This window comes from Nelumbo nucifera, chromosome 3, assembly GCF_055504915.1.
Source record: "Nelumbo nucifera cultivar China Antique chromosome 3, China Antique-T2T, whole genome shotgun sequence".
NCBI classification, from domain to species: domain Eukaryota; kingdom Viridiplantae; phylum Streptophyta; class Magnoliopsida; order Proteales; family Nelumbonaceae; genus Nelumbo; species Nelumbo nucifera.
Window position 1 is genome coordinate 27,702,380 of NC_142651.1, and position 25,227 is coordinate 27,727,606.

General features: G+C 39.7%; 1 protein-coding gene and 1 pseudogene across 2 annotated transcripts in view; both read right to left on the bottom strand.

The window, feature by feature from the left end:
* LOC104602516 (translocon at the outer membrane of chloroplasts 64-like) overlaps window positions 1-22,106 on the bottom strand; it is a 77,507-nt gene extending 55,401 nt beyond the window's left edge. The window contains exons 1-8 of one of the 2 annotated variants that reach the window (XM_088900923.1): window positions 21,622-22,098; window positions 15,720-15,872; window positions 15,084-15,208; window positions 14,063-14,146; window positions 7,512-7,637; window positions 6,397-6,579; window positions 6,142-6,286; window positions 2,663-2,831 (exon numbers count right to left, since the gene is read on the bottom strand). In XM_088900923.1, coding sequence (XP_088757049.1) covers window positions 2,663-2,831; window positions 6,142-6,286; window positions 6,397-6,579; window positions 7,512-7,637; window positions 14,063-14,146; window positions 15,084-15,208; window positions 15,720-15,872; window positions 21,622-21,824 — 1,188 coding nt within the window. In that variant the 5' untranslated portion in view covers window positions 21,825-22,098. Of the gene's footprint in view, window positions 1-2,662; window positions 2,832-6,141; window positions 6,287-6,396; window positions 6,580-7,511; window positions 7,638-14,062; window positions 14,147-15,083; window positions 15,209-15,719; window positions 15,873-21,621 lie in introns of both variants that reach the window. The other variant, XM_010266271.3, reaches the window with a different exon arrangement.
* Window positions 22,107-23,568: 1,462 nt separating this feature from the next.
* On the bottom strand, window positions 23,569-24,974 carry LOC104602603 (geranylgeranyl pyrophosphate synthase 7, chloroplastic pseudogene; annotated as a pseudogene).
* Window positions 24,975-25,227: the final 253 nt, after the last annotated feature.

Below are 25,227 nucleotides of genomic sequence, written 5' to 3' on the forward strand. Positions count from 1 at the left end.
AAAGTCAAACTGGTTCTGTAATACACTTGTTTCAAATCGTAATCTTTGTTCAATTATCCTCTCCCTCAATAGTTATTACAACTTTGTATATCACTTTTGTTCTTAAATATAGGCACCACATTGTTGTTTCTCCAGTCATCAGGCATCTTCTTTTCTTTCACTAAATAGCTTGGCTATCCATAAGAAGCCTACCTCTCTCATACCTTTCCATACTTCTATTGGAATCCCACCAGGTCCTAACACCTTTCCCTTCTTCATTTTTTTTATCAATAACACAATTCATTAATTATCACAATAAGAATTACAAAGAGGAAGACAAACTTTCTTATCTTCCAACTTCAACTTGAGCCCCAAGAAAGGAAACAAGAGAGAAACAAAAAAAAAAGAAAAAAAGAGATTTAAATTACAACTGTGCCCAGAACATTGACTCCCTGTCCACCCCTTGTTTAGCTAACCCATTAGCAAAAGAATTAGCTGATCTTTTTACCCAACTGATTTTAACTTCCATTTCTCGAACCAACCATCTGGATTTCCTCCTCATATTGCTATAACTCCATAAACCACTACCGTCTTTATTCAGCCACCCTACCACCACCTCCGAGTCCCCTTCAATTATGAGTTTTCTGATATTCATCTCCCTAGCTTTCTGGACTCCTTCCATAACTGCATGGATCTCAGCTCTGAGAGAGTCACCCACTCCAATTGGGCCTGAGAACATGGCAGAAAAACCTCATTCTCATCCCTGAAAACATCCCCAATCCCTGATTGTCCAAGGTTCCCTTTGCTACTTCCATTAAAGTTTAGTTTTATGAAACCCGCAGGTGAGGGAGCCCAAGACACACTCATTACTGCTTTAGTCTGGGTATAGCTAGCAATCTCACCCCACTTCCTCAGCATGTCATCCACTGTATAATCTGTGAATAGCTCTAGGGATTTCATCCACTATACAGCCCTTATATGGATTAGAGCCCTCAGATCTTCAGCACTTCTCTCTTCTTCAAAAAAGATCCTAGAGTTTCTTTCTTCCCATAAAGACCAGCAGACTACTGCCCTCAGACCTCTCTACATAGTCCTTCCCCTTTTCATACGCCACCTGAAAAAAGGAGCAAAAAGACTTTGCAAATTTGATGGAGGATTCCAAGTACACCCAATCAGAGATAAAGCCCACTCCCAAATAGATTTTGCAAATTGGCAAGACACCAATAGATGAAAACCAGTCTCCCATCAACTTTACACAGAACACACCAATGAGGGGACAAACAAGTATTGGGACTCTTCTTTTGGAGCAAATCACCAATGTTGATTCTTTCCAAAAAGGCTTCCCAGCAAAAACTACCAACCCTAGGATTGGTAGACTGGCTTAATACTTTAAAGAAGGAGGCACAAGAGAAGGAACCAGTAGGGGTGGGGATCCAGATTCTAGAGTCTTCCTTAACAAGGTCTAAGAAAACATCATCAAGAAGTTGGAGGAGACTCGAAATACTATCAAGGTTTAAGTCTCTCATAACCCTTCTTAGACCCAAATTCCAACCAAACCCAGAATTGGAAGAGGAAGGGGTGATGAAAGAGGAAACCGGCTCATCTTTAAAAACAGATAGGGCATACAAAGAAGGAAACTGGTCCTTTAGAGGGGCATTCCCCACCCAAGTTTGTTCCCGGAATTTTATGGAGTTACCTGAATTCAAATCATACCAGATAAAAGGGGCAAAAACTAGTAATAGATCATGAATGGCTTTCCAAAGCGAAGCGCTGGTGGTCCTAGCCCAGATTCCAGCATCCCATCCATTTATCTCCAGTCCATGTTTGCTTACCACTATTTTAGCCCATAATTTCTCCTTTTCTAGTGGGAATCTCCACAACCATTTCCCCAGAAGAACCACCTTTCCCTTCTTCTTTTATTTAGTGCCTTTTTTTACTTCAGTAGGTCTAACTCTATGAAGGTACATATCTTAAGCAATGTATGGGATTGTTTATTGTTTCTAAAAGGAATTTTGGATAAGTGCTTATCTTATGAGTGTTTGATGAAAAAGTGCTTCGTTCAAATGGGGGTAGTATAGGTATCTTTCAAGTACTTTTGGAATCTTTTAAGTGTTTTTCCCAATAAGCGCTTAAAAGAAGCACTACCAAACAGGGATGTAGTCTATTCCAGACCATACCCTCCAAAGGAGATCCTTCTTGCATTTAACTCAGCTCCAAATAACCCCTAGGTGTAACCACCTCCCCACCCACCCAAAATAATCACTAAACATCAGCACAAGCTTCGTCCTATGTTTAAGTAACCCTACATTCACTAATTACTTGTATCACAGCCCTTTTGACACTATGTTCTGATATCCCACCTAACTTGTAATATTTGGCAGTCGTGCTTAACCTCTAAATTGCTAAAATCACGAATACCTTTATCCATAACAAACCTCCTAGCCATTCTCCACTTCCCATGTAAGTGCTGTCAACATCTGTGGCTTCCATCAGTCAAAAGCCAAGTTTGAATGCTGTGAACTACAATGATTTGGTTACAGATGGGAAAATTCCACTGTAAGGTTCTGATATGGTAGAAATCACATTAAACCTTATTTCTTACAGCATGAAAGCTAATAATAAACATCAAGTTTCTGCAGCTAGGAATCTGAAGTACAACAGAATTCTTAAAGAAATGCAATACCTTCAATAGTGAGCTAAGAGCAGACCGTGTTTCATTCCTTATTAGTTTGCAACTGTCAAATTTTGTATCTGTGAACTCCATTGGTTGCTGCACTTTTGCTAATATAACAGGATCCAAAACTGGCTTAGTAGAGTCAATCCATTGTCCATGATTAGTTTTGAACTCATGCCTGTTTCAAAAATGCAAATAACAAGAATTAATTTATTATAAAGAGAAAAGAGGTTTAGCATTTCTTTCTACATTGAACAGCCAAAAAGATAGTACAGAACAAGAAGTATACCTACAATGAAAATTGATAGGCTAGAAAACATGTCAAGTACTCCATGCTTTTGATAACACACCAATAGTTCCACATAATATTTACTCAATTTTCATAGAAAGCTATAAATGCCAAGTCCATATTTACTCAATGTGCAAAATGTACAAGTAAATCAGCTATAAATGCTTTCTATGGTAAAAAAAAATCATCATCCAAGCTATCCTGATTGACCCCTTATCTCACCAAGTCATCGGAAGTGGCATTTCATTCCCTAGAAATCCATCTGAAAACAGTAACACAAAACCCAAATGGTTACCAGATTTCATGATTAGTTTTGAACTCATGCCCCTACGACTGTTCCCCTTCCTCCTTAGCCCGTCCACACGCACCAGGCTTAACTGCCATCCCCTAAAGGCCACGTGTACACCACCCTATAGACTCTTCAGCTCCTTCAACCTCTGTCCGTCTTCCCCAGAGCGACGCTTCATCTTCTGAGGCTAGCCAGACCTTATACCAGGCATCATCTGAGAGAACTTCAATGGCTCAAGGCAAATTTTCCGGCAAGATCCCTGCAACCTTAAGTTCCACAGCTCGCAGGTTTCTTAAGTTAGCCTCCAGCAGACCTCCACCCAATGCTTTGACAATTTTCTTTAGGATTTGTTCATTCCAAAGGTTGAAAGGAAGACCAAGAAGTTTGATCAAGAAGCTGCCAACTCTTGGTACAACTTTGTTGCAAACTGGAGTCCAGCTCTGAACCTGTATCAAACTTCCCTCTACACTGAATGTGCCGAGATTCAGTTTCTTATCGCCAGCAACTAATAGAGCTTTCTTTTCAGCAAAGGGCAATAAAACATCTTCTTCTAAGCCCAACCTTTCGGCAACTACTTCTGAGACCTCCGTCCAATCTTCTACAGCCCTATCTGCCAATAGAACCAACCTCTGCTCGTAGCTCCCTCTCCCTTCTTCAATAGCAACTCGCCAAAGTTCAGTCAAGCTAGCCACCACAACTTCATTGCTTTGCTTAAAGCAGGGCACCTGAGCACAGGGAGAGGACAGATTACAACCCTTCAAACTCCTACCAGGAACTTCTTCCACTCTCCCTTCGACCTCAAGCCTGAAGGAAGCCCACCCTCTCCTCTTCTGGCCTTCCGGAATACACAAAACTTGCCTTTTGTTAATGCCAAAATGTTCTGTAACCATTATAAACCACCCGTTTCCATTCCTCTTTAACACTGATTCGAATTTCGTCCTCCCACAAGTCATCAAGTTTCTCCAACCTTCTTCCCATAAAGAAATAACAGTTCCATCCACAAAACCTTCCAACCACAAACACGCCTCCTCCGAAAGAAGAATCATTGCCCTGCTCCCTTCTCTGATTTTCAGGTGAAACTTCCCCATTGCCCTTCCCAGCTCGAACAGGAAGTATTAGGCTTCAATGGTCAGCTCCAAACGCCATTTCCCCGCCATCTTGAACTTTCTCTCCTCTCCCAGCTCCCAAGCATCTAAACCTTGTTGTTGTACTCTTTCAAGATGGTTCAATCAATGCATATCTACCAATTTGTCTTTAGGTTACCTTTTTTTGAATAAATTGTCATTAGGTTACCTATCAGACACATAATATCAGTATGGGCAAAGAGAAACATATTTTTTGGTAATAAAATAAAATTTGTTAAAAGCTCAAAAGAAAATACAAGAAAGGTGACCAGTAATCACCCGAGAGAAAGAAAACAAAACCAAACCCAACCTACCACCCTACACCATAAATTCACAAGAAAAACGTATCCAAAAAATGATACCCAGACCAAAAAAAAAAAGAGGAAACAAAACCCCTAGCCCCATTCATTCCAAACCTTCCAAGTTGAAGAAACCTTAAGCCTCGAAAAAAATTTGAATACCCATTATTCATTCCCGACAATTTAAAACCCCATAGAACCCAATTTACAGAACCATAACTAAACTCTGACAACCAAATCTCAAGAGGCTTGATCCAGAATCTCCTTGTTTTTTTTGAGAGCTCTCTTCGGCTTCTTTACCTTCTTGCTAGGTGCAATCCCAAATAATCCCCCTCTTAACCTGGCAAAGACTTTTGAGACCTTAACAGAATGATATTCATCTGGTTTCTAAAATGCCTAACTGCAGTAGGGATTCCAGTAGCTTCTTTTGAATTTAGAGAACAATCGTTTATTCTCTCTAATTCCATAACTGTTTTCTTCTCAAAAGTCAAAACTGCATCTGTCTCTCCCTCTTTGTCAGCAATCTTTTTCTCTCCTTCTAGCCTCCTTTTGTTTAATGCTTCTTCACCCCTACCCTTAAAACCAATCACTTCATTACCGGGAAATAACTTTCAACAGATACTTCTCCAATTCTATAAACTTCTTCCTTGCAAAATCTTCCCCACCCAAGAAGAACAACCCCAAGGATTTAGTAACCCCAACTTCTGTGTCCACCACTTTTTCCAAATCAATTGTTCTGTTGTTCTGATGTGTTTCATCCAACCTTACTGAGGCCTTTTCTGCACTTCAGAATTTATTTTGGTGTGACGATTGCATCATTATAAATTGTTCCTCGGTAATTATAAGCTCCTATTTTTTCCCACGTTTTCAATTTTTATTTCCTACTATATTCATCACCACTCACTGAGCCTCAAAATTTCTGCCTCCCACATTGGAGTTTGAAGTGCTTCACCCGATGTCTTCACCTTTTAAACACAATATTCTTACATGCAATTTATCATGTCCAAACATGCTAGATTTTTTTGCATTTTTTTCCTTTTATGGTAAAGAAGTGCTAAAAGGCATACAATCACAAATACAAAAACTATACAACAAAAAAAAATCAAAAAGGAACGAACCATTTCATCATCCCTAGACCATCTCTTGTATATTTAACCAGAAGATTTTGCAGCATAGATGGTGATTTCAAGGGTGTGCCATTAAGATAACTTTTAAAGGGAAGTAGGGAAACTAAAGAATAGCGTTGTTGAATAAAAAAAAGTCATGTTGGTTCTATTACAGCACCTAAGTTATCAAAGAAGCATTGTATTATCACCTAAGAGTCCTTGCATAACCCCATCAGACATCCATACATTACAGTTCCAAAGTTTACACAAGCTACTCCAAAAATGCTAATTCATGAAAAGCAAGAATAGCATAGCGGATGAAAAGAATAAACTTGATAACTTCCATTTCCAAACAATTTGACTACATGGAAATAACCTAACCTTTGAAGGAACTGCATAGCATTTGCAAGTGATCTTAAGGTAGAAGTTTTTAATTCACCATTTCTGTTCATGTCATGAAACTTCTTCAAGCTTGGAACTTTTGAATCCAAATATTCTCCAAGGTTTATATGCTTTAGCACCTGTCCTGAAGTACTCATTTATAAAAGACAAGGCTCAGTTATTTCACATGACCAACAAAATGAAATAAAATGTTCATGGTGAACAAATACAGATCAAGAAGCAATAAGAACATACTTCCAAATAGCTTTTCCGTAGATGTAATAACCACTTCAAGAATCCGGCTCACAGGAATCTTTAGTTGTTGAAAGCAGTCATCAGCTACTAAAACCTGCCTTGGCATGCGTTGATCTGCAAATGGAAGTTGCAGCAACACATGACCAACACGACGCAAAATGCTAGGATCCTTTGCAAACCATCCTGCATTAGAAAATATTGAAAACCAGGTAAATTAAAGTGTTAGAAGGATATGGAATAGACAACTTAAGGCATTAAAAAAAAAAACATTTTATCCAGCACTATCCATACAGATTTCATGAAGACGGGAAGGGGAAATGGTGCCCACAGTTGTCAAGGCATCCAGGTCATTTTGGTTAACAAATTTTTTTTATAAATGAGTGAAATTTTGGGTAACAAAATTTCACAAGAGTAAAAAAATTGAATTTTGTCTAGCTCCCTAATCTTCTATACCACACAAAATACATTTATGCACAGTAATTGAAATATAGCAATTCTCTTTATTATGAACATTAAATTTTCTCTCAAAACATGGAAAATCACCATATATATTATAATAGTATTTCAAGTATATCAATTTCAAAACTTTCAAAAATATTAATAGAGCAATTTCATATCAAACTAGCAATTCTTTTCTTAACTGTATTTGTGTCCATGTAAAAGGTATGGACAACAAAGTAATGGCCTTCTTTTGGTAAATAAGGTTATGGCCTTAAACAAGCCAAAAATGTAAATGAAATTATATGGATTGAAAAACAGAGCCTAAAGAATAAATCACTCTATTCACATCAACAACCCTCTAATCTTCCTCTTTTTTTACTTATATATTAATTTTCCTCCTTTTCTCTCATTTTTTATTTAATACATCCAGCTAGCTTATTCATTCTTATTCAGTGCAAGAAAAATCAAGTCATAGTTTCATCATATAAAAAGAGAGCAAGAAGTCTACACTAAACCAACAGCTCAATCAATTCCAGATCTAACAATAAGCTTTACATTTTCCTTAACAGGAAGAAAGTGGCAATGTGACATGTACTTAATAATTAATACTAACAAGCTAACACACCAAAGCCAACTTGACTGGCTTGACTGAGAAGAATTTCTCCTTAACATACCTACAGTGTCAAGGCTTGATGAAACAGGAATGACTCCCATGTGAGAAATAGCCCCATATGAGGGTCGGAAACCTATTATGCCACAAAAACTAGCAGGTACTCTTACACCTCCAGCAGTATCAGTACCTGTCATAGACCATCAGTCGAAATTAAGTCTGAGAACAAAAATAGCTGCATAAGCCTCTGCGACAACCATGAGGGAAGAATATAAACAAACAGAATTTGTTGTTCTTATTTAAAAGATATCGGACAAACTTGATCAATTTGAGGAAGAGATTAACAGAATAGTCAACCCATCCTGAAAAAATTGGCATCAAAATATGAACAAAATACAAAAACTATCAGACAAACTTCATCAGACTTAATTTGTTGTTCTTATTTGTGTATCAAAACAAAAATTGTTTGTTCTTAAAAGCTATCAGACAAACTTCATCAATTTGAGGAAGAGATTATCAGAATAATCAACCCATCCTGAAAACTTTGACATGAAAATGTGAACAAAATACAAAAACTGTCATGCTTGGAAATATCTCAACCATCACACCTCCAAATAAAAACACCCAGAGACACTACCACCACAACAAAGGGAAGATGGCATATGGCATGTCTGCATCAAATAAGTATTAATATTATATCAGTCAGTGTTAGAAAGGATAAAACAAGATTCATAACCACAATGCATATACCCTCACAAACCAAGCAATGAGTCCAAAGCCTCAACTAAACTCAGCTCACCCATAATCCTAATTATTTGTGGTCAGCTATACAAATCCTGTCCACTCCCACCATCATGCACTATCAAGAGCCATGTAACTATCCACGATTTACTGGATTGCCTAAAAGTTTTTACACCAGCTACCAACCTGAGACAACTCTCCTTTATCTGTGTGTGGGACCAGCAGTCCAATTACCTACCTCAAATATTTTTAACTCAAAACGTTTGAGTATCTTGCATAATTTTCCATTTATGAAAAGAAATTTATTTGAATATTTCATAGAAACCAGAGATGGAAAATCAGAAATCACATCTTCACCTTTATGCTTGGTGGACAGATAAATAGTCTTTATATCGTCACTCTAATATTATTTATTTAGTCTTCTCAGTGACAAGCTTGAACTGCTTAAGAAATGTTGGTGTTTTATTTGAGAACTGTTAACAGGTGTATTATATGTACTGTACACAGGCTTAGTACCCACAGGGGTATTTTCGTAATTCTGTAGACATATTGTTATGTACGGCCAGAACAGTATAAATAGAAAGCTTCACTCGACTGAAGCTAAGTTTAGTTGAGGCCTTAACTCAGTTGCCTCTTATTCTTCTTCGTCTTCTCCTTCTTTCTTCTTCTTTTCTCCTTCTTTTCTTCTTCTTCTTGATCTCCTGCTCAACATGGTATCAGAGCAGGTTCGTCCAGGCCTAGAAAACAACTAGCTGAGGTCTCTCTCCTCTGCTGCGAAGGAGCTATAGTACTGATGCTTGAAGACAAGGAAGAGGAAGCTTTTCTAGTGCTGCGGTTAGTCTCCACTGCCGAGTAGGGCTCTGCTACAAGTATGCTGACTGTTCAACTTCCTAGCACAGAAAAAGGGTTCGGCTACATGTATTTTTTGCTGGTAACTGGGTTGCTTCAGCTAAGAGAACTGTAGAAATCCATCCCAGATGTTCGAAGGAAGGTTCTGACCTGAAGGGAAGTTCGAGTTCATGACTGTACTGCCTATTGCTGGTACTGAATTTTTTTTCCCTGTTTATGGCTTCTTGCACGACTGTTAATGTTCCAGAATCTGAGTAGGGACTGTTCCCCTTCCTCCGATTGTATGTTGCCCTAGTCTGCACTCTAAGGGGCTGTTGATGAACCCTAGAACTTGAGTGACTGTTCGGCTGCCCTGGAAAGTGGATATCAGCCGATTAGGTGTGGTAACTCACCACTTGTATTGCTGCTCCTACTGTGTTTTTTTTTGGGGCTGAGAAGTTGTATCAAAGTTGTGAACTATAGGTCATTCAGACCTGGTTACACTGCATGTGCAGTTCATATATTGTTCTGTGGACTCCTACACAGTGTAGGTGATAAACCCTAGTACTGCAGTTGCAGTGTTTGTGCTTGGTTCTCTGTGAGGACGAAAATCAGCAAGTGTCTAGTTGTGGACTGTTGCAGCTCTGTAAGACTGTGCTTTGTTTTTGTGTATTTCTGAACTGAGAATCATGAGTAGTGAAGATTCAGCTACATCCGGAACTCCACAATGCTGAATGGAATGAGTGGGAACAGTGATCTATCCTTCCCTATGGCTGTTGTTCCTCTTGACGGGTTAAACTACCTAGAGTGGTCAAGGGGGATCAAACTATACATAACTGCAAGGGGAAAAGTAGGCTACATAAATGGAAGAATCAAAGAACCACCTTCTGGAAATGCAGAACATGATAAATGGGATCAGGAGAACAGTATGGTTATGTCATGGCTTTTGATCTCCATGCAACCGCAAATAAGGAAGAACTTCATGTGGGCTGAAACTGCACATGAGATATGGGATCAGGCAAAGTCCACATATTCTGAACTTCGACACTATGCCAAAATTTATCAACTGCAAGCAGCTTCATCTACTTGTAATCAGGGGGAGAGGAATTTATCAGTTTATTACTCTGACCTGACAACTGTTTGGAAGGAGCTGGACCATTACCAGAATATTGAGTGGAAGTGTGAGGAAGATGCAAAACTGTATAAGAAACTTGTCTCACAACAAAGGGTGTTTGCCTTTTTACATGGTCTCAATCCTATCTATGAACCCATCAGAGTACAAATTCTAAGTTCTAAGGATCTTCCTTCAATTCAGGAGGTCTATGCACTTGTCCGGTCAGAAGAGAGCAGAAGGAACTTGATGAATAGCACCGAAGGAGATGCAATTGTGTTGGCGACAAAGGGGGGTCCCTCTACTAGTGGTGGACCTTCTTTCAAGAGAGGGGATCTCCAAAAGAAAGCAGAAGATAAGGAAAAATTGTGATGCACTAATTGTCAGAAGCCCCGGCACACCGAAGATACTTATTGGGATCTCCATGGGAAACCGAAGTGGGCTTAGGATTTACCTAAGAAGCAAGGCTCAGATGGTATTAGAAGACCCGGGCAGCAAGGTACCAAAAAACACCACATGGCCAATATGGTTACTCGGGAGAATCAGCCCTCCACCTCCACTGTGACTCAACCACCACATGGCCAACATAACTACTCTGGATCCGACCCAAGGGAGGATATTGTCAACTCCTTCCGTGACCATTTGGAGCTTTATGGTAGAACAATTCGCCAGATGGATGCTCCTCCCACCACCTCTTTTGCATCCACATCAGGTAATCCTGCCACAACTTTCCATGTTGCTTCTCACGACGTTGACTCTCCATGGATCATTGATTCTGGAGCGTCAAAACACATGACTGGTATGTCCTCTTTATTCCAAACTTATCACCCTCTTTCCGAAAGAGATAAAGTGAGACTAGCTGATGGATCATACTCTCCCATAGCTGGTCAAGGAACTCTCTCTCTTCCCCTTGGCCTTACTCTTCCTAATGTTCTTCATGTTCCAAAATTTCCTATGAATTTGTTTTCACTCAATAGTGTTACAAATTCCTTAAACTGTTTCGTGACTTTTTTCCCTTCCTATTGTGTGATTTAGGATCTGGCCTCGGGGAGGACGATTGGTAGAGGTCGTATGGTTGATGGACTCTATATGCTGGAGAATACGGCTGGCCTTCTTGTTACAGAGTCTATGAGTCAGTTCAGAAAGAGTAAAATGTATTTATGGCATTGTCGTTTGGGTCACTTGTCTTTTGAGTCGTTGAAAGTTGTTTTCCCAGAACTGTGTAAGTCCGTATCTGTTTCCAATTTTTCTTGTCAAACGTGTCAGTTAAGCAAGCATTGTAGAACTCAATTTCCTCAAAGAAATAGTAAATCTGAGTTTCCTTTTCACATTGTGCATTCGGATGTGTGGGGCCCTGTTACTTTACCTTCTGAGAGTGGCTACAAGTACTTTATTACCTTCATTGACGATTATTCCAGATACACTTGGGTATATCCAATGCGAACCCGTGAGGAAGTACCAAAAATTATCCAAGATTTTCAGCGGATGGTCTTCACCCAATTTCAGACCGAAATTCAAATATTTCAATCAGACAATGCAAAAGAGTTTTTTCATAGTGACCTCACGGAGTTCTTTGCTTCACATGGCTCACTTCACCGGAGCTCTTGTGCCCGCACGCCACAACAAAATGGTGTGGCTGAACGGAAGAACCATCACCTTCTTGAAGTGGCACGGGGTTTACTACTCCACATGAATGTTCCCAAACGTTTTTGGCTTGAGGCCGTCCTTTGTTCTACATACCTCATTAACCGAATGCCCTCTCGTTGGTTAGAGTACAAAGCCCCACATCAGCTTCACTTTCCTAAGGCCCCTCTTCTTTCTATACCTCCTCGTGTTTTTGGTTGTCGGTGCTTTGTCCAAAACCATTCCCCCACCCGGGGAAAATTGGACTCTCGTGCTATCCCGTGCATATTTCTTAGCTACTCATTCTCTCAGAAAGGGTATCGTTGCTTTGATCCTGTTTCACGGAAATTCTATGTCTCCATGGATGTTACCTTCTTTGAGGATGAGCCCTTCTTTCCTGTTTCTCCTCAGGGGGAGTGTAGGTATGAAGAGAAACTAGTTCAACTTCCTCCTCTTCCTACTCCTTCTCCTTCTCCTTCTCCTTCTCCCCTTCCTCCTTCTAATCCTCCACCTTTCCGTGTTTTTTCTCGTCGTCGTAAAGGCCTATCAGGTTCAAGAGCTGAGGAGAATCCAGAAGTCGTATCTCAAATGCCATCAGATTCCTTGGGGGAAGATCATACTCACTCAGGTAACTTGACTCCCAACCTCCCTATTGCTAATGATCTTGACCTTCCCATTGCCCACAAGAAAGGTGTTAGGTCGTGTACCACCAAACACCCCATTTCCAACTTTGTTTCCTATGAGAACATCTCACCTTCATTTCGTGCTTTTCTTACCTCCATTAACAGTATCCCTATTCCCAAGAATGTGGCAGAAGCTCTCTCAGTACCAGAATGGATGAAAGCCATGAAGGAAGAAATTGATACTCTTCATAAGAATGGCACATGGGAACTTGTTGATCTCCCTAAGGGAAAGGATCCAGTTGGATGTAAATGGGTGTTCACTGTTAAGCACGGGGCTGATGGAACCGTGGAAAGGTATAAAGCTTGTTTAGTGGCAAAGGGTTTCACTCAAGTATATGAGGTTGATTATGCAGAAACCTTTGCACCTGTTGCCAAAATGAACTCTATTAGAGTCCTTTTTCTCTCTTGTTGCCAATCTGAATTGGGATCTACATCAGCTCGACATCAAGAATGCCTTCTTGAATGGTGACCTTGAAGAGGAAGTTTATATGGTTCAACCCCCCGGTTTTTTGGCTCAAGGAAGTGAACAAAAGGTGTGCAAGTTGAAGAAGTCTTTATATGGGCTGAAACAATCACCAAGGGCTTGGTTCAACAGATTTCATACTGCAGTCCAGAAGAGGGGATATAAGCAATGTCAGTCAGATCACACACTGTTTGTAAAAAGAGTAGAAGGTAAAATGGATGCCCTAATAGTATACGTGGATGACATAATTGTTACTATTGACTGGAAGGATGAAATTCAAAGTTTGAAGGGCTTCCTTGCCACTCAGTTCGAGGTGAAAGATCTAGGTCCCGCCAAATACTTCCTTGGGATTGAGGTTGCCCGATCAAAAAGGGGTATCTTCATCTCTCAAAGGAAATATGTCCTAGATTTGCTTAAGGACACTGGAAAGATTGGGGTTAAACCAACTGACTCTCCCATTGATCCCAACCATAAGTTAAGTGACAGTCAAGGTGAACCACTTAAGGATGTGAAGCAATTCCAAAGGCTTGTAGGGAGATTGTTGTACCTCTCTATGACTCGTCCAGACATAGCATATGTTGTTGGTGTCCTCAGTCAGTTCGTGCATGCACCTAGGTCCACCCATCTTGAAGCAACAGAAAGAGTACTATGGTATCTTAAGAAGTTCCCGGGTGCTGGTTTATTATTCCAGAAACATGGACACTTGAGGGTTGAAATTTACACAGATGCGGATTGGGCTGGATCTCAAAGTGACAGAAGGTCTACTAGTGGTTACTGCACCTTTGTAGGAGGGAACCTTGTTACTTGGAGGAGTAAGAAGCAAACCGTGGTAGCTAGATCCAGTGTTGAAGCTGAGTACCGTGCAATGGAACACGGAGTAGCCGAAGGTATGTGGATAAAGAATCTATTGGGAGAGTTGGGTTGGAAAACCCATGACTCTACTTTGTGACAACAAGGCAGCTATCAGTATTGCTACCAACCCGGTACTACATGATAGAACAAAGAACATTGAAGTTGACAAGCATTTCATCAGAGAGAAAATCATCACAGGCTTAGTACCCGTAGGGGTATTTTCGTAATTCTGTAGACATATTGTTATGTACGGCCAGAACAGTATAAATAGAAAGCTTCACTCGACTGAAGCTAAGTTTAGTTGAGGCCTTAACTTAGTTGCCTCTTATTCTTCTTCCTCTTCTCCTTCTTCTTTCTTCTTCTTTTCTCCTTCTTCTTTTCTTCTTCTTCTTGGTCTCCTGCTCAACAAGAACAAACTGAGACCAAATCAATAATCTCAATATTGTAACCCCCAGACTAATCAGCCAAAGCATGTGATTCAGTCCCTAGTGCATGCAAGGCAACTTCAGTATCAAATCTAAACTACCTTCAATACTGTAATCTAAGCAAACTAGAACTTCAATACATTAAAGGATCTCAACCACTGATATCCACATCCTGACTACAATTCTTCTATCAAAGGAAATGAGTATGTCAGTTGGTAAGATACATAATGAAAAACAATACAAGAACTAGCACTTCTTAGATAAGACAAAGAAACTAAATATAAGGACAGTTCAATCACATAAAACTAAGGCATCTGTTTATATGCAACAAAAACAGAATAAAGCAGTCATACATGACAAACCCCTGGACATGGTATGCCCCAAACTAATGAGTCTTTAGATGGAGACAAAGACCATAAGATTTTTTAAGCCGAAGTACACAGAGATCTAGAAGGATAGCATATACATGTAATTCCCTCTCCATGGTGTCAAAGTAAACAATTTTGCCTATAAGGTTAATTAAAAACACTGGAAAATACTCAAGTAAAAACCCAATGGGTACAAAGGTCTGGCAACTCTATGGTTTATGCATTAGTAAAACAAGGGGTGGTTAGAAATCAATTGTTTTGGGCTATAGTGTAAGTCAAATGATTGGAAAGAGGTAGTAGTGAGTGGTGATTACCTTCTTAAAGGATGTATGTAAACTTTGTATAAAAACAATAACAATAACAACAACACTGGAGATACATGACAAGGGAAAAGGATCATAGTATATGTAGAGGACAGGTTTTATAGTGCTAGAGAGGATCAAAGTATCAGTACCTTATTATTTTGGATTTCATTTAATATTAGCTATTGATATGGTAAAACTATAGCAGCATTCAAAGTAAAGAAATGTTTAGATACTCACCCAAAGAGAAGTCAACTAGTTTTGCGGCAACTGCAACAGCAGATCCACTAGAAGCCCCTCCTGGCACTCGTGCAGGAGCTGCAGGGTTGGTGGGTGTATCATAATGCTTGTTTTCTCCATTGATACTGATAATGTATCAAAGACAAATGATGTAAATCAGAACAAACGTAAACTAGGACATGGGGAAAGACAGTTAAAGGGTTAAGATTTTTTTGGGTAAAAACGGTTAAGACCTTTTTAAGCAGTAAAGTTTGTCCCAAGTTTGATGGGAAAAAAAAGGCCCAGCAATCCACTAAACCAAATATATGGATTAGTGGGTGTATCATAATGTTCGTTTGTCTTATAAGTGCTTGCAGGATTGGAATTCAGATTTCAAAAACAAGTGATATAAATCAGAAAGTAAAGGAGGATAGAAATTAGAGATAAAACAGTAAGGAGGTAATATCATTGTAAGCACAGAGTCTTGCCTCAAAGTAAGGTTTGGGGGAGGGGGCAGTGGGAGCAAGGAAGGTGGTGCTTGTAAGGCTACTAGTTACGGATCATCATCCCCTGACTAATGTACATAAGTCCACAACAAATGATATATGGCATTAAAAAAACAAATTAAAATAAATGAATCAAGTCCTGAATCCTGACCTATATGCCATTTCATCAACAACTGCTTTTCCAACACAAGTGGCTCCACCTTCTACAAGAAGAGAAACCACAGGAGATGTTCGAGTTGCAGCCTCATGCGTCTTTGCCCAGTCTGGATTGCCAAACCCAGTCACATATCCATCAATATCAAATCTGATAATCACAAAAGAATCAGAATTTAACATTGATAGAAAATGAAAATAATTTTGGGATCACGAGCATAAAGAAATCCATAAGCATTAATATTGGATATAACAATCAATAAAAAATCAAAGATATTCACAACTTTTACCAGATCATGACCTGCCACAGAGGAAACAAAATTAAGTGCCATTAACTTCAAAATTTCAACTCATGAATAAGCACACTAAAGCATTATTGGGAAAACCTTTTACACCAAAAGAGATGTAGTAGGTTGAGCAAGTCATGCAATGAGCTTGTTTGGATTAAAACAACTTTCTGTCTGCTTGACAACAAGCTGTTGCAAGCTCTTCCCCTTAGAAGCAAAGAGCTCAACTCAACTCAATGAAGCCTTATCTCAAATTTTGGGATAGAGCTTTTACTATTTGGGGTAAAACCTTACCTCAATTATTTGGGGTCCCTACATCTGCTACATGAATACTGTCTTTTTTTTTTGAAGATAAATAAAAAAGAAAAAAGAGCCTTTACCACATGAAGCTTGTCTTGCCATTCCATTTTGTGAAAGATGATCCTCATTCCTCTATTAATTTATGAACTCCAGATCTTTTCTCAGGAATTCAAAACCTGTCTTTAGGATTTACCAACATCCATTAGAACCCTCAAATTTTATTACTTTTTTTACTAGTTGGTAGCATTCTACAAGATACCCAAACCATCTTGGTGTGTAGACAACTTTCCCTCATTCTTTCACCTGTTGGGCAACCTAGGCTCAATGATTTAAAAGGCACACCTAGCCACTCAGGCAAGGCACATTTTAAGGTAAGCACCTCACCTGGGCCCTAGGCACAACACTTTCAAAAGGCATGCACCCAGTGGTCAGTGTGCCTTGCGCTTCAGCCCAGGCATGTACCTTTTTTATTTTCTTTTTCTTTTTGTTCTTTTTGAATCTAGCAGTTGGGCTGGGGGCTCCGCCCCCAGACCAATAACCAAGACCCTCGAGAAAGCCCAAACAAGTCCATGTTAGACGTTCACTCATTCACTGAAGCTCCAAGAACCCCCTATTTGCTAATGTTGTAAATTCATTCATCATAGTAAAACATCTTCCTAAAATGCAATTAAAATTATAAAATCATTTTTTTGTAAAGATTGAGAAATTAAGACCCTAACATGGACTTGTTTGGGCTTGCCTCGAGGGGCTTGGTACAAAGGCGGCTTGTAGAATCAAGAATGCAAGATTCTTACATCACATTAGCTATTTAAAGTAATGCAATTGAGGAAAAAAAGAAATTGTGTTTTACATGCTTGAAAATGTTTAAATGTTTTGCTTCATTTTTTTTTTTTGAAAAAGGTAAGGTAAATTTATTAATAGAAATCAGAACCATACAAAGGGCCTCCCAGAAGGGAGCAAAGACCGAGAACAGCCTCTCAGTTTACATTACAATTCAAATATACTAACAGATCTTAACTGAGACCCCAAGACCCTAGGCTGTATGCCTTTTACACCTGCAGTCCAGGACACTAGCTTTCCCACTGCACCAGACACAAGACAGTCCGCTTCCTTTTTCTTATTCTGAAAGATTCTTTTGTTTCTCTCTGCCCATATGGAACTGATAACAGCTGCAGTGATAGGCCACCACACACGTCTAGCCAGCTTAGAAAGGCCTAACAAATCCCAACTCCTTAGCAGATCTGAAACCTGTTTTGGCATGACCCAGGAAATACCTTCCGAAGAGGGAAAATGGTTCCAAATTCCAGCCACGAAAGGGCAATGGATGAAGAGATGATTGTTGTCCTCCTCTGCTTGCCCACACAGCTCACACAGCATGTTTTGAATCAGAATTCCTCTTTTTGTCAAATTCTGTTTAGTTAGATTTTTATCCAATACCACCACCCACAGCAGTGCATTCACTTTGAGAGGAGGAATCTGAGTCCAAATTCTAGTAGCAGGAAAGTTATCCAGTCCTCCACTAGGTAATCTTTTGGCTAAAGAGCTTACCGTGAATGCACTTTACATGTTATGTTTATGTATTTTAATTTTAGATAATAGGTTTCTAAAATATTTATTTTAAAATTCAAGTTTATATTTTTATTAATATTATATTTAATATTATTTTATTTTTTTGCTTTTTTGAATTTTTTGGTACTTCTAGTATTTCTTGCCTTGCTCCAAAAAGGTGTGTGCCTCACCTTGTGCCTTGCGCCTGAGGCGCAAATTGCCCCTTGTGCTTTTAAAACATTGCCTGGGCTCCCAATGGTGCACTTCTACTATACAGCTGCACTCATTTTTAATGATATCCTTTCTACTTCTAGTCTTATTCTTTTTTTAAATGTTCCTTCCTAGTCTTATTCTTACCACTCATCCATCTCAATGTATCATTACCTACAGTCATATATCCCCATTTAGAGCATAGAGAGTATAGAACTAATACCTAAAGGATGGGCTTAATCTATAATTACTAAGTATTTCCAAACCAAGAAGAAATTCATCAATAACCAATCAATCTCTTTCAATAAGGGCCGTTCTTGATTTCTAAGGTCCCCAAAATAAATGATTTTTATACTTCCATGGGTCTTCTTGTTTTCGCTTAAGCCACCCTGTCACCGCTTCTGAATCTCCTTCAACAATGATTTGCCTTAGGTCCATAGATTTAGCCCTTCTTGCTCCTAGAACTGCCCACAGTTCTGCTGTTGTTGAATCTCCATAGCCAACTGGTCCATAAAAAAGTTCTATAGCATTCCCCTTTTCATCTCTAAAGGCACCCTCGTTTCCGGATTGTCCCGGGTTACCCACATTGCACCCATCAAAGTTCAATTTAATGAAATCTGCCACCAGACTCTCCCACTGCACTGTCACATGTAAATTTCTTGAAGATGAAGATTCAGCAATTGATTTTCAGTTTCTTAATATATCATCAGTTGTGAACAAGTTAAATTCCTCCCTTGTTTTGACCCAATGTGCCACTTCAACTTAAATGTTTCCAAACTTCTTCTGCACTTCTCTCTATATCCTTGAACGGCCTTGCATTTCTCTCCTCCCCAAGGCACCAAAGCACTACCGCTCTTGTGTGTCTCCATAAAAATCTTACCTCTTCTCTTCCTTGGACAGAAAAAAGAGTGCTTGAATAAGCTTCTTTGGTCACATGGAGGAATCCACCTACATCCAAAGAGACCAAAGAAAAACAGCCAAATATTTATCAAAAAAAAAAAGAAAAACAACCAAATAGTAGATACATAAGTGCAGGAGATCAGCAAGTGGAAAGAGTTTTCACCGCGTGATTTGCACAAGGGACAACAGTGAGATGAAATGCACCAAAAGATCTTCTTCGTTGTAAGTTCTCACACATATTTATTTTATCATGATAGACCTCCCAGCAGAAGGCTCTCATTTTTGGTGAAACAGGACCATTCCAGATGGCACTAACCAGGCAGGACAGGCAAAAGATTTAATTTCTGATTAACTCATTGAAGAAGGAAACACATGAAAAGGAACCAGAGGAACTCAGTGTCCAAACCCTGTTACCACTCTTTGATGCATCAAGGAACACCCTTTCTAAAGAATTTAGTAAAGATATCAGATCTAAGGAATCTAAATCCCTTAGACCCCTTCTGAGACCAAGATTCCTGACCAGACAGTTTTGAGAGAAAGAGACACAATAAGATACCAAAAGGTCAGAAATAGAGAAATAAGGGGGAATTTTATCTTATAGGGTCTGATCCCCCCACCAAAGATCCTTCCAAATTTTGGTTTTATCCCTTGAGAGCACACCAATCCTGACAAAAGGCAGGAAAGAAGGAAGAACTGACTGAATGGCTTTTCAAGGAGAGGAAAGAAAAGCTCTGGAGTTTAAGCTGGCATCCCAGCAATTGTCAGCCACCCTGTGAATGCTTTTGCTGGTTTTATGCCACAGTTTGTCTGAATCTCTAGGAAATCTCCACAACCACATTCCAAAATGAGCCTCATTTCTGCTTCTCAACCTGCCCAAACCTAAACCCCCTTCTTACTCAAATACATCAAAACCCAATCCACTTTTAAATGTTTATCCTGCTTTTAAAGTATGCATTTACCATTGCCAATACCATAAGCTATCACAAATTCTAAAATTAGGTCCCATGCTTCATTCCTCTCCCTAAACCTAAAATCCTCCATTAATCCTATTATATCTCACACTACCTTTCTCCACATGACCATTTAGATCTCCTATAAAAATCTTCATTTAGAATTTCTTAAATTAACCATTATATGTTTTTCCAAAATTGCATTTTAATGATGTGTTTCAAAACCTACTTGAGGTGCATAAGCACTAACTATGTTAATGATTTCCTCTCTCAAAACAAGTCTAATTAAAATCATTCTATCCTCAACTCCATTAGCATTTACAATTTCGAATTTTAAATCCTTATATACTATTATCACTACTCAATTTAGCCATCAATTTCTTTAGCTTTTTTTCCATTCCATTTAATTTCTTATAAGCATGCTGTATTAATCCTTCTCTTTTTTTTTAACCCTAAAGTACTCCCGGTGGAAGGGGGCCCACCGTTAGATCTTATTAAATAAAACCAGAAATAAGCCCGGGAGGGGGGGCATAAAAAGACCAGAAATAATCATTCTCCTCTTCATTGTGTCCTTTTTTTATTGATATCTCTTCCTTGTGTTGTGCCTATTAATTCCACAACTTTGCTTGTTAATGTCCCTAGTCCCTACATTCCAAGTAGCTAACCAAATTCTTATTTCTTAGTCTTAGACTAATTTCTTTGCCCCCCTCGGCCCTCCCTCTACAATAATATCAAAAGATGCAAGAACCCCTTCCTATTTATCACCACAACTGGGCATTGGTGTAGCTCGTCACTTTTAGAGAATTCCCTAGCATGAGCACAAAAGGACAATTCAAGATTCATGCTTATAAATGAATAAGAGATATAAATCCCTGCAATCAAGGGAAGAAGACCTTTTCCAGAAGAGGTAACAGAAACTCAAAACGAGAAAAAGAATAAAGTTAGCCAACTAGCTGAAAGAGTATGTCTTCCTTGCTGCTCAAAAAAAAAAAAAAAAAAAAAGAGTACCTTCCTGTAATTTCCTATCAAGGGAATCTGCAATGTCATTGGCGGTTCTCAATACCCACCTAAAAGAACAGTTTAGACGTGAGGCTAGAGATTTAACAGCCCTCAATCCAAGGACTATCACCTATCACTATCCAGCCAACGACCATTCTACAATCTCTCCAACAATCAAATCCCTCCATTACCCAATGTGGTATATGGATTAAACAAGATTTGCTTTTTGGCAAGTTTTACTCTCTTAATACAATTTATAGAGCACAAACACAAAAGCCATGAGCCAGGACCACTACAAACACAAATGTGGCTCCAAACACAACCAAAAGGCATACAAAAAGCACACTAAATAATACTAGTTAATTGTTTTGCTGTTTTTTTTTATAAGCAATTGTTTTGTTGCAAGAATAACTCCTCGATTTTATTAATTCTAGTCATCAAGCCTGTATACAATTGCTTCTATTAGAATTTTTTTTTCTTTATTTTCTTCAGTTAGATTTCAAAGAGTGAAGAACATGTTACCCTTCCAAATATTGTGCTTTTGCAATTTTCCCATACAGAAACTGGAATGAATTATGCAACAGAACAATATTTTTCAAGATCAAAAAATGAGAAACAACGAATTTATTGAAAAGCAACCAAAAAAAAAAAAAAAACAGACAAGAGTGCCGAAGAGCATTCGAGATAGGCGACGCAATTTACTTACACATCCGAGACTGCAAAAGAGAGGCCCGTGAGGGGATGGGGAGCCTTGGGAGGCGCAGGCTGAGGAGGTGGCAGAAGCTGGAGCCTCTCGACAAAAGCACCAAAATCTTCTTTAACAACTTTCTTCAATTTTCTGGTCATGAGAATGATTCCAGCCAATCCCAATCCCAGCAACACCCACAAGTTAGTAGAGTTCGATGCCATGGTTCTGGGTTATTCCTCCGCTTCCGCTTATGTGAAGTGGAGACGGAGCCTCAGGGAGCTCAAAAACCAATCAGAGTTTGCTCGGGCAGTGAGTCTCTGGAGATTGGGGTGTTGTGGGAAAAGAGGATAACACTGGTTTTGGTGAAAGCTAGCGCGAAACCTAGGCAGAGAGGCAGAGAAAGAGAGAGGAGAGGGAAAACCCAAGCCCAAGCCGGGAAGGTGAGAGCTGAGTGTGCTGGATTTGGAAATGCAAATGAAGGCAAACGAAATTATGTGGGGATAATGATGTACTGGATTTTGCATTGCTCTTTTACGTTACGACAAAGGTTTGCTCGTCGTCTGATTAGAGGGCTTCGTTAGGGACCGTAAGCATTCGGGCTTGGGCCTGGGTTTGTGTTTAGTCCTGTCCCAGGCCCACATCAGACCTGTAAATTTGTGAAGCGGGACCCAGGCCCAATATTTCAGGCCTAAGGATGGGCAAAATAGAGAGATGCATCCATAGCCTTTGTGATGGGCGAATACCCACTCAGGTTAGAAAGAAAACTCTATAGCAAAGTGCCAACTGGTTGGTTGTTAAAGTATCCAGACTTGGGATTGAATCCCGCCTACACTAGGCTAGGGAACTCGGATTCAGTCCGCTCAGTCACTTGCAGCTGTACATTGAGAATATCTTCCTATGAACAAAAACATATAAATACGGAGATATTTCTAATACACAGTTGCAATTGGCAATGAGCACAGTGAGCACCATCTTGTGAGGAGTGAATCTCCAGGTTAGGTGGGTTTAGGAGATGATCTACCCCCAAGTTGAGTAGTCCCATGGAGTTAAAAGGAAAAAACTTTTTAAAAAAATATAGTTCTATAAAACAAAATCAGCAATGCTGGAGGGAACAACAATGTCCAAAAAATGTGTAGGGGAACAATATTCAACTCACTAATTAAGAAGCTTAACCCAACATAAATTAAAGAGTGTATAGAAACTGTATAGAAAAAGCTGGAATTGGTCATCAATTTATGTCATGGACTCATGGTTATCTTTTATGAATGAGAGCCATGTATACAAGTATTAAAAAAAAAAAAAAAAAAAAAGATAATATAGGCAATGATTAGAGATTGAAATCATTAACTAGGATTTGATGGATTATTAGGGTTCTTTTGCGGTAAATAGTTGAATTGAGAATGGCTTTATACAGGGTTCCAACATGGCAAATAAGTTTTGATCCAAAAGAAGCCTCCATGGCTAATAAGTTTGGATCCAAAAGAAGCCTCAAGTCTCTCTCTCTCTCTCTCATGGAAAAAATACAAGATGGGCCAATGTACATTTCAAGGTATACAAAATACATACAAGGTGGAAACTCCACGCATATTACTTGATCCAAATAATAAACCTTCTTCCATATGTTTGGGTAAAAAAACAGTTTACACATTAACCACCCAAATAAGAGTTATAACTAACCAGCTAAATTTCATATAAAATGTTTAGGTATAATGTTATATAACTACATGGTATATAACTGTTGCTTTGATTTTATTTTTTGGTAGAAAAGCATGAATTCATCAATGAGGCAGAGAAAGAAATAGATACATTTTCTTGCATAAAAAAGGAAAGCAACCATGAAGGGAATCCAAGTCCAAAGACCACTGTATGCATTGCATATTCAAAGTGATCTCATGCATCATTGTCTTCGGAAAAACTAGAATTAGTGAAGAGGGAAGATGCCTCAACCTGTTTGACAAAAGAAAAGAAAAAAAAAAAGCTTTATTTTATTTTTAATTAATGTAAGTCAATGGCATTTCTTCAGAGGCCATAGACATGAGCACTACTGCATACAGCCATACACAAATGCGCTACTAATTTTGCCGATGGGCAATATAATCAGCTAGATGATACAAGGGTGCAGCCTTAGAGCCATCAAAGTAAAGGAGCTCCTCCTTGGCTTGAGCCAATAGTTTCTCTGCAAACTCCTTAGCTTTGTCAAGCCCCATTAGCTTTGGATAAGTGGCCTTGTCGCTCACTAAGTCCTTGCCGGCCGTCTTCCCCAACTCCTCCGAAGTCTTTGTAATGTCCAGAATATCATCCACCACCTGAAACAGCAAACCAGTGCACCTGGCATACCTTCTCACCCTCTCCACCTCGGCCATGCTTCCTCCGCCCATGATCATTCCACAGACGGCCGAAGCTTCAAGCAGCTTTGCAGTCTTGTGGACATGAATGTACTCCAATTCCTTTAGATCCACTATTTGCTGTCCCTCACAGGCAATGTCAACAATTTGGCCTGCCACAAGTCCGTCGGACCCAACTGCTGCACCCAGCTCGGCCACTACCCGGACGACAAGCTCCGGCGGCAGATCGATGGTCCTAGCCGCCGCGACATGCTCAAAGGCAAGGGAAAGCAGCGCATCCCCGGCCAGAACAGCTATGGCTTCCCCAAAAGCCTTATGGTTGGTGGGCTTGCCTCGTCTCAGATCATCATTGTCCATGCAAGGGAGGTCATCGTGTATGAGTGACATGGTATGAATCATCTCGACTGCACACGCTACGGGAAGAGCCAGCGACTCATCCCCTCCCACTAACTCACAGGATGCGATGCACAGAATGGGGCGGATGCGCTTCCCGCCGGCCAGCAGTGAATACCTCATGGCCTCATGTACCTTGAGTGGATGTCTCAGAGGAACAGCCTCGTCCAGAGCCTTGTTCACCCTTTCAGCCTTTGTGGCCATGTATTCCTCAAAATGGAACACAGAGCCTGAGTGATTCAATGGCATGGTTGTGGGCTCATTCATCTGCACTGATTGCACAGAAACAGAACGCGCCTTATGAGTTGCAATATGAGCACATTTGAAGGAATCAAGTTCATCAAGATGGTTAATGGGATTATTCTTCTTCTGGGAGCTTCTGCGACCAATTGTTTCATGAGGGAATAAGGTTGCAGAAGAGGCCATTGGTTGTGACAAGTGAAAGAAAATCTCTTTGGGTTGGAAGTTGGGAGTCTTGAGGAGAGACTGATGGGGGCGGAGTGGCTGAGTGAGATGGAGTTAATGAGGGATTCTTGGGTGGTTCCTCGGAGGTCGTGCTCAACTTCTACGCATCAATGTCTGTCAAAGCCTAAACCCTGAAGGTAGTACTTTCTGCCTTTCTGGTGAGTTACGTCTATAGTGTACGTTTATCCTTTCAATGCTGTTTGGATTTTAGCTTGAACTGGGTGTTGATTCATCGGGTCGGTGATGACTTGAATTTAAGTCACAATAAATGCACAATTACAATGGTTACTGACCCATCATCTAATGGCTGTACCTTCGCAACAGATGTAAGCAGCAGCTTTCAAGTTAAGCCCTCCCATTTCTCAACCATGTTTTGGGGCCCGTTTGGTAGGGCTTTGATACAGCTGCTTAGACTTTAAAA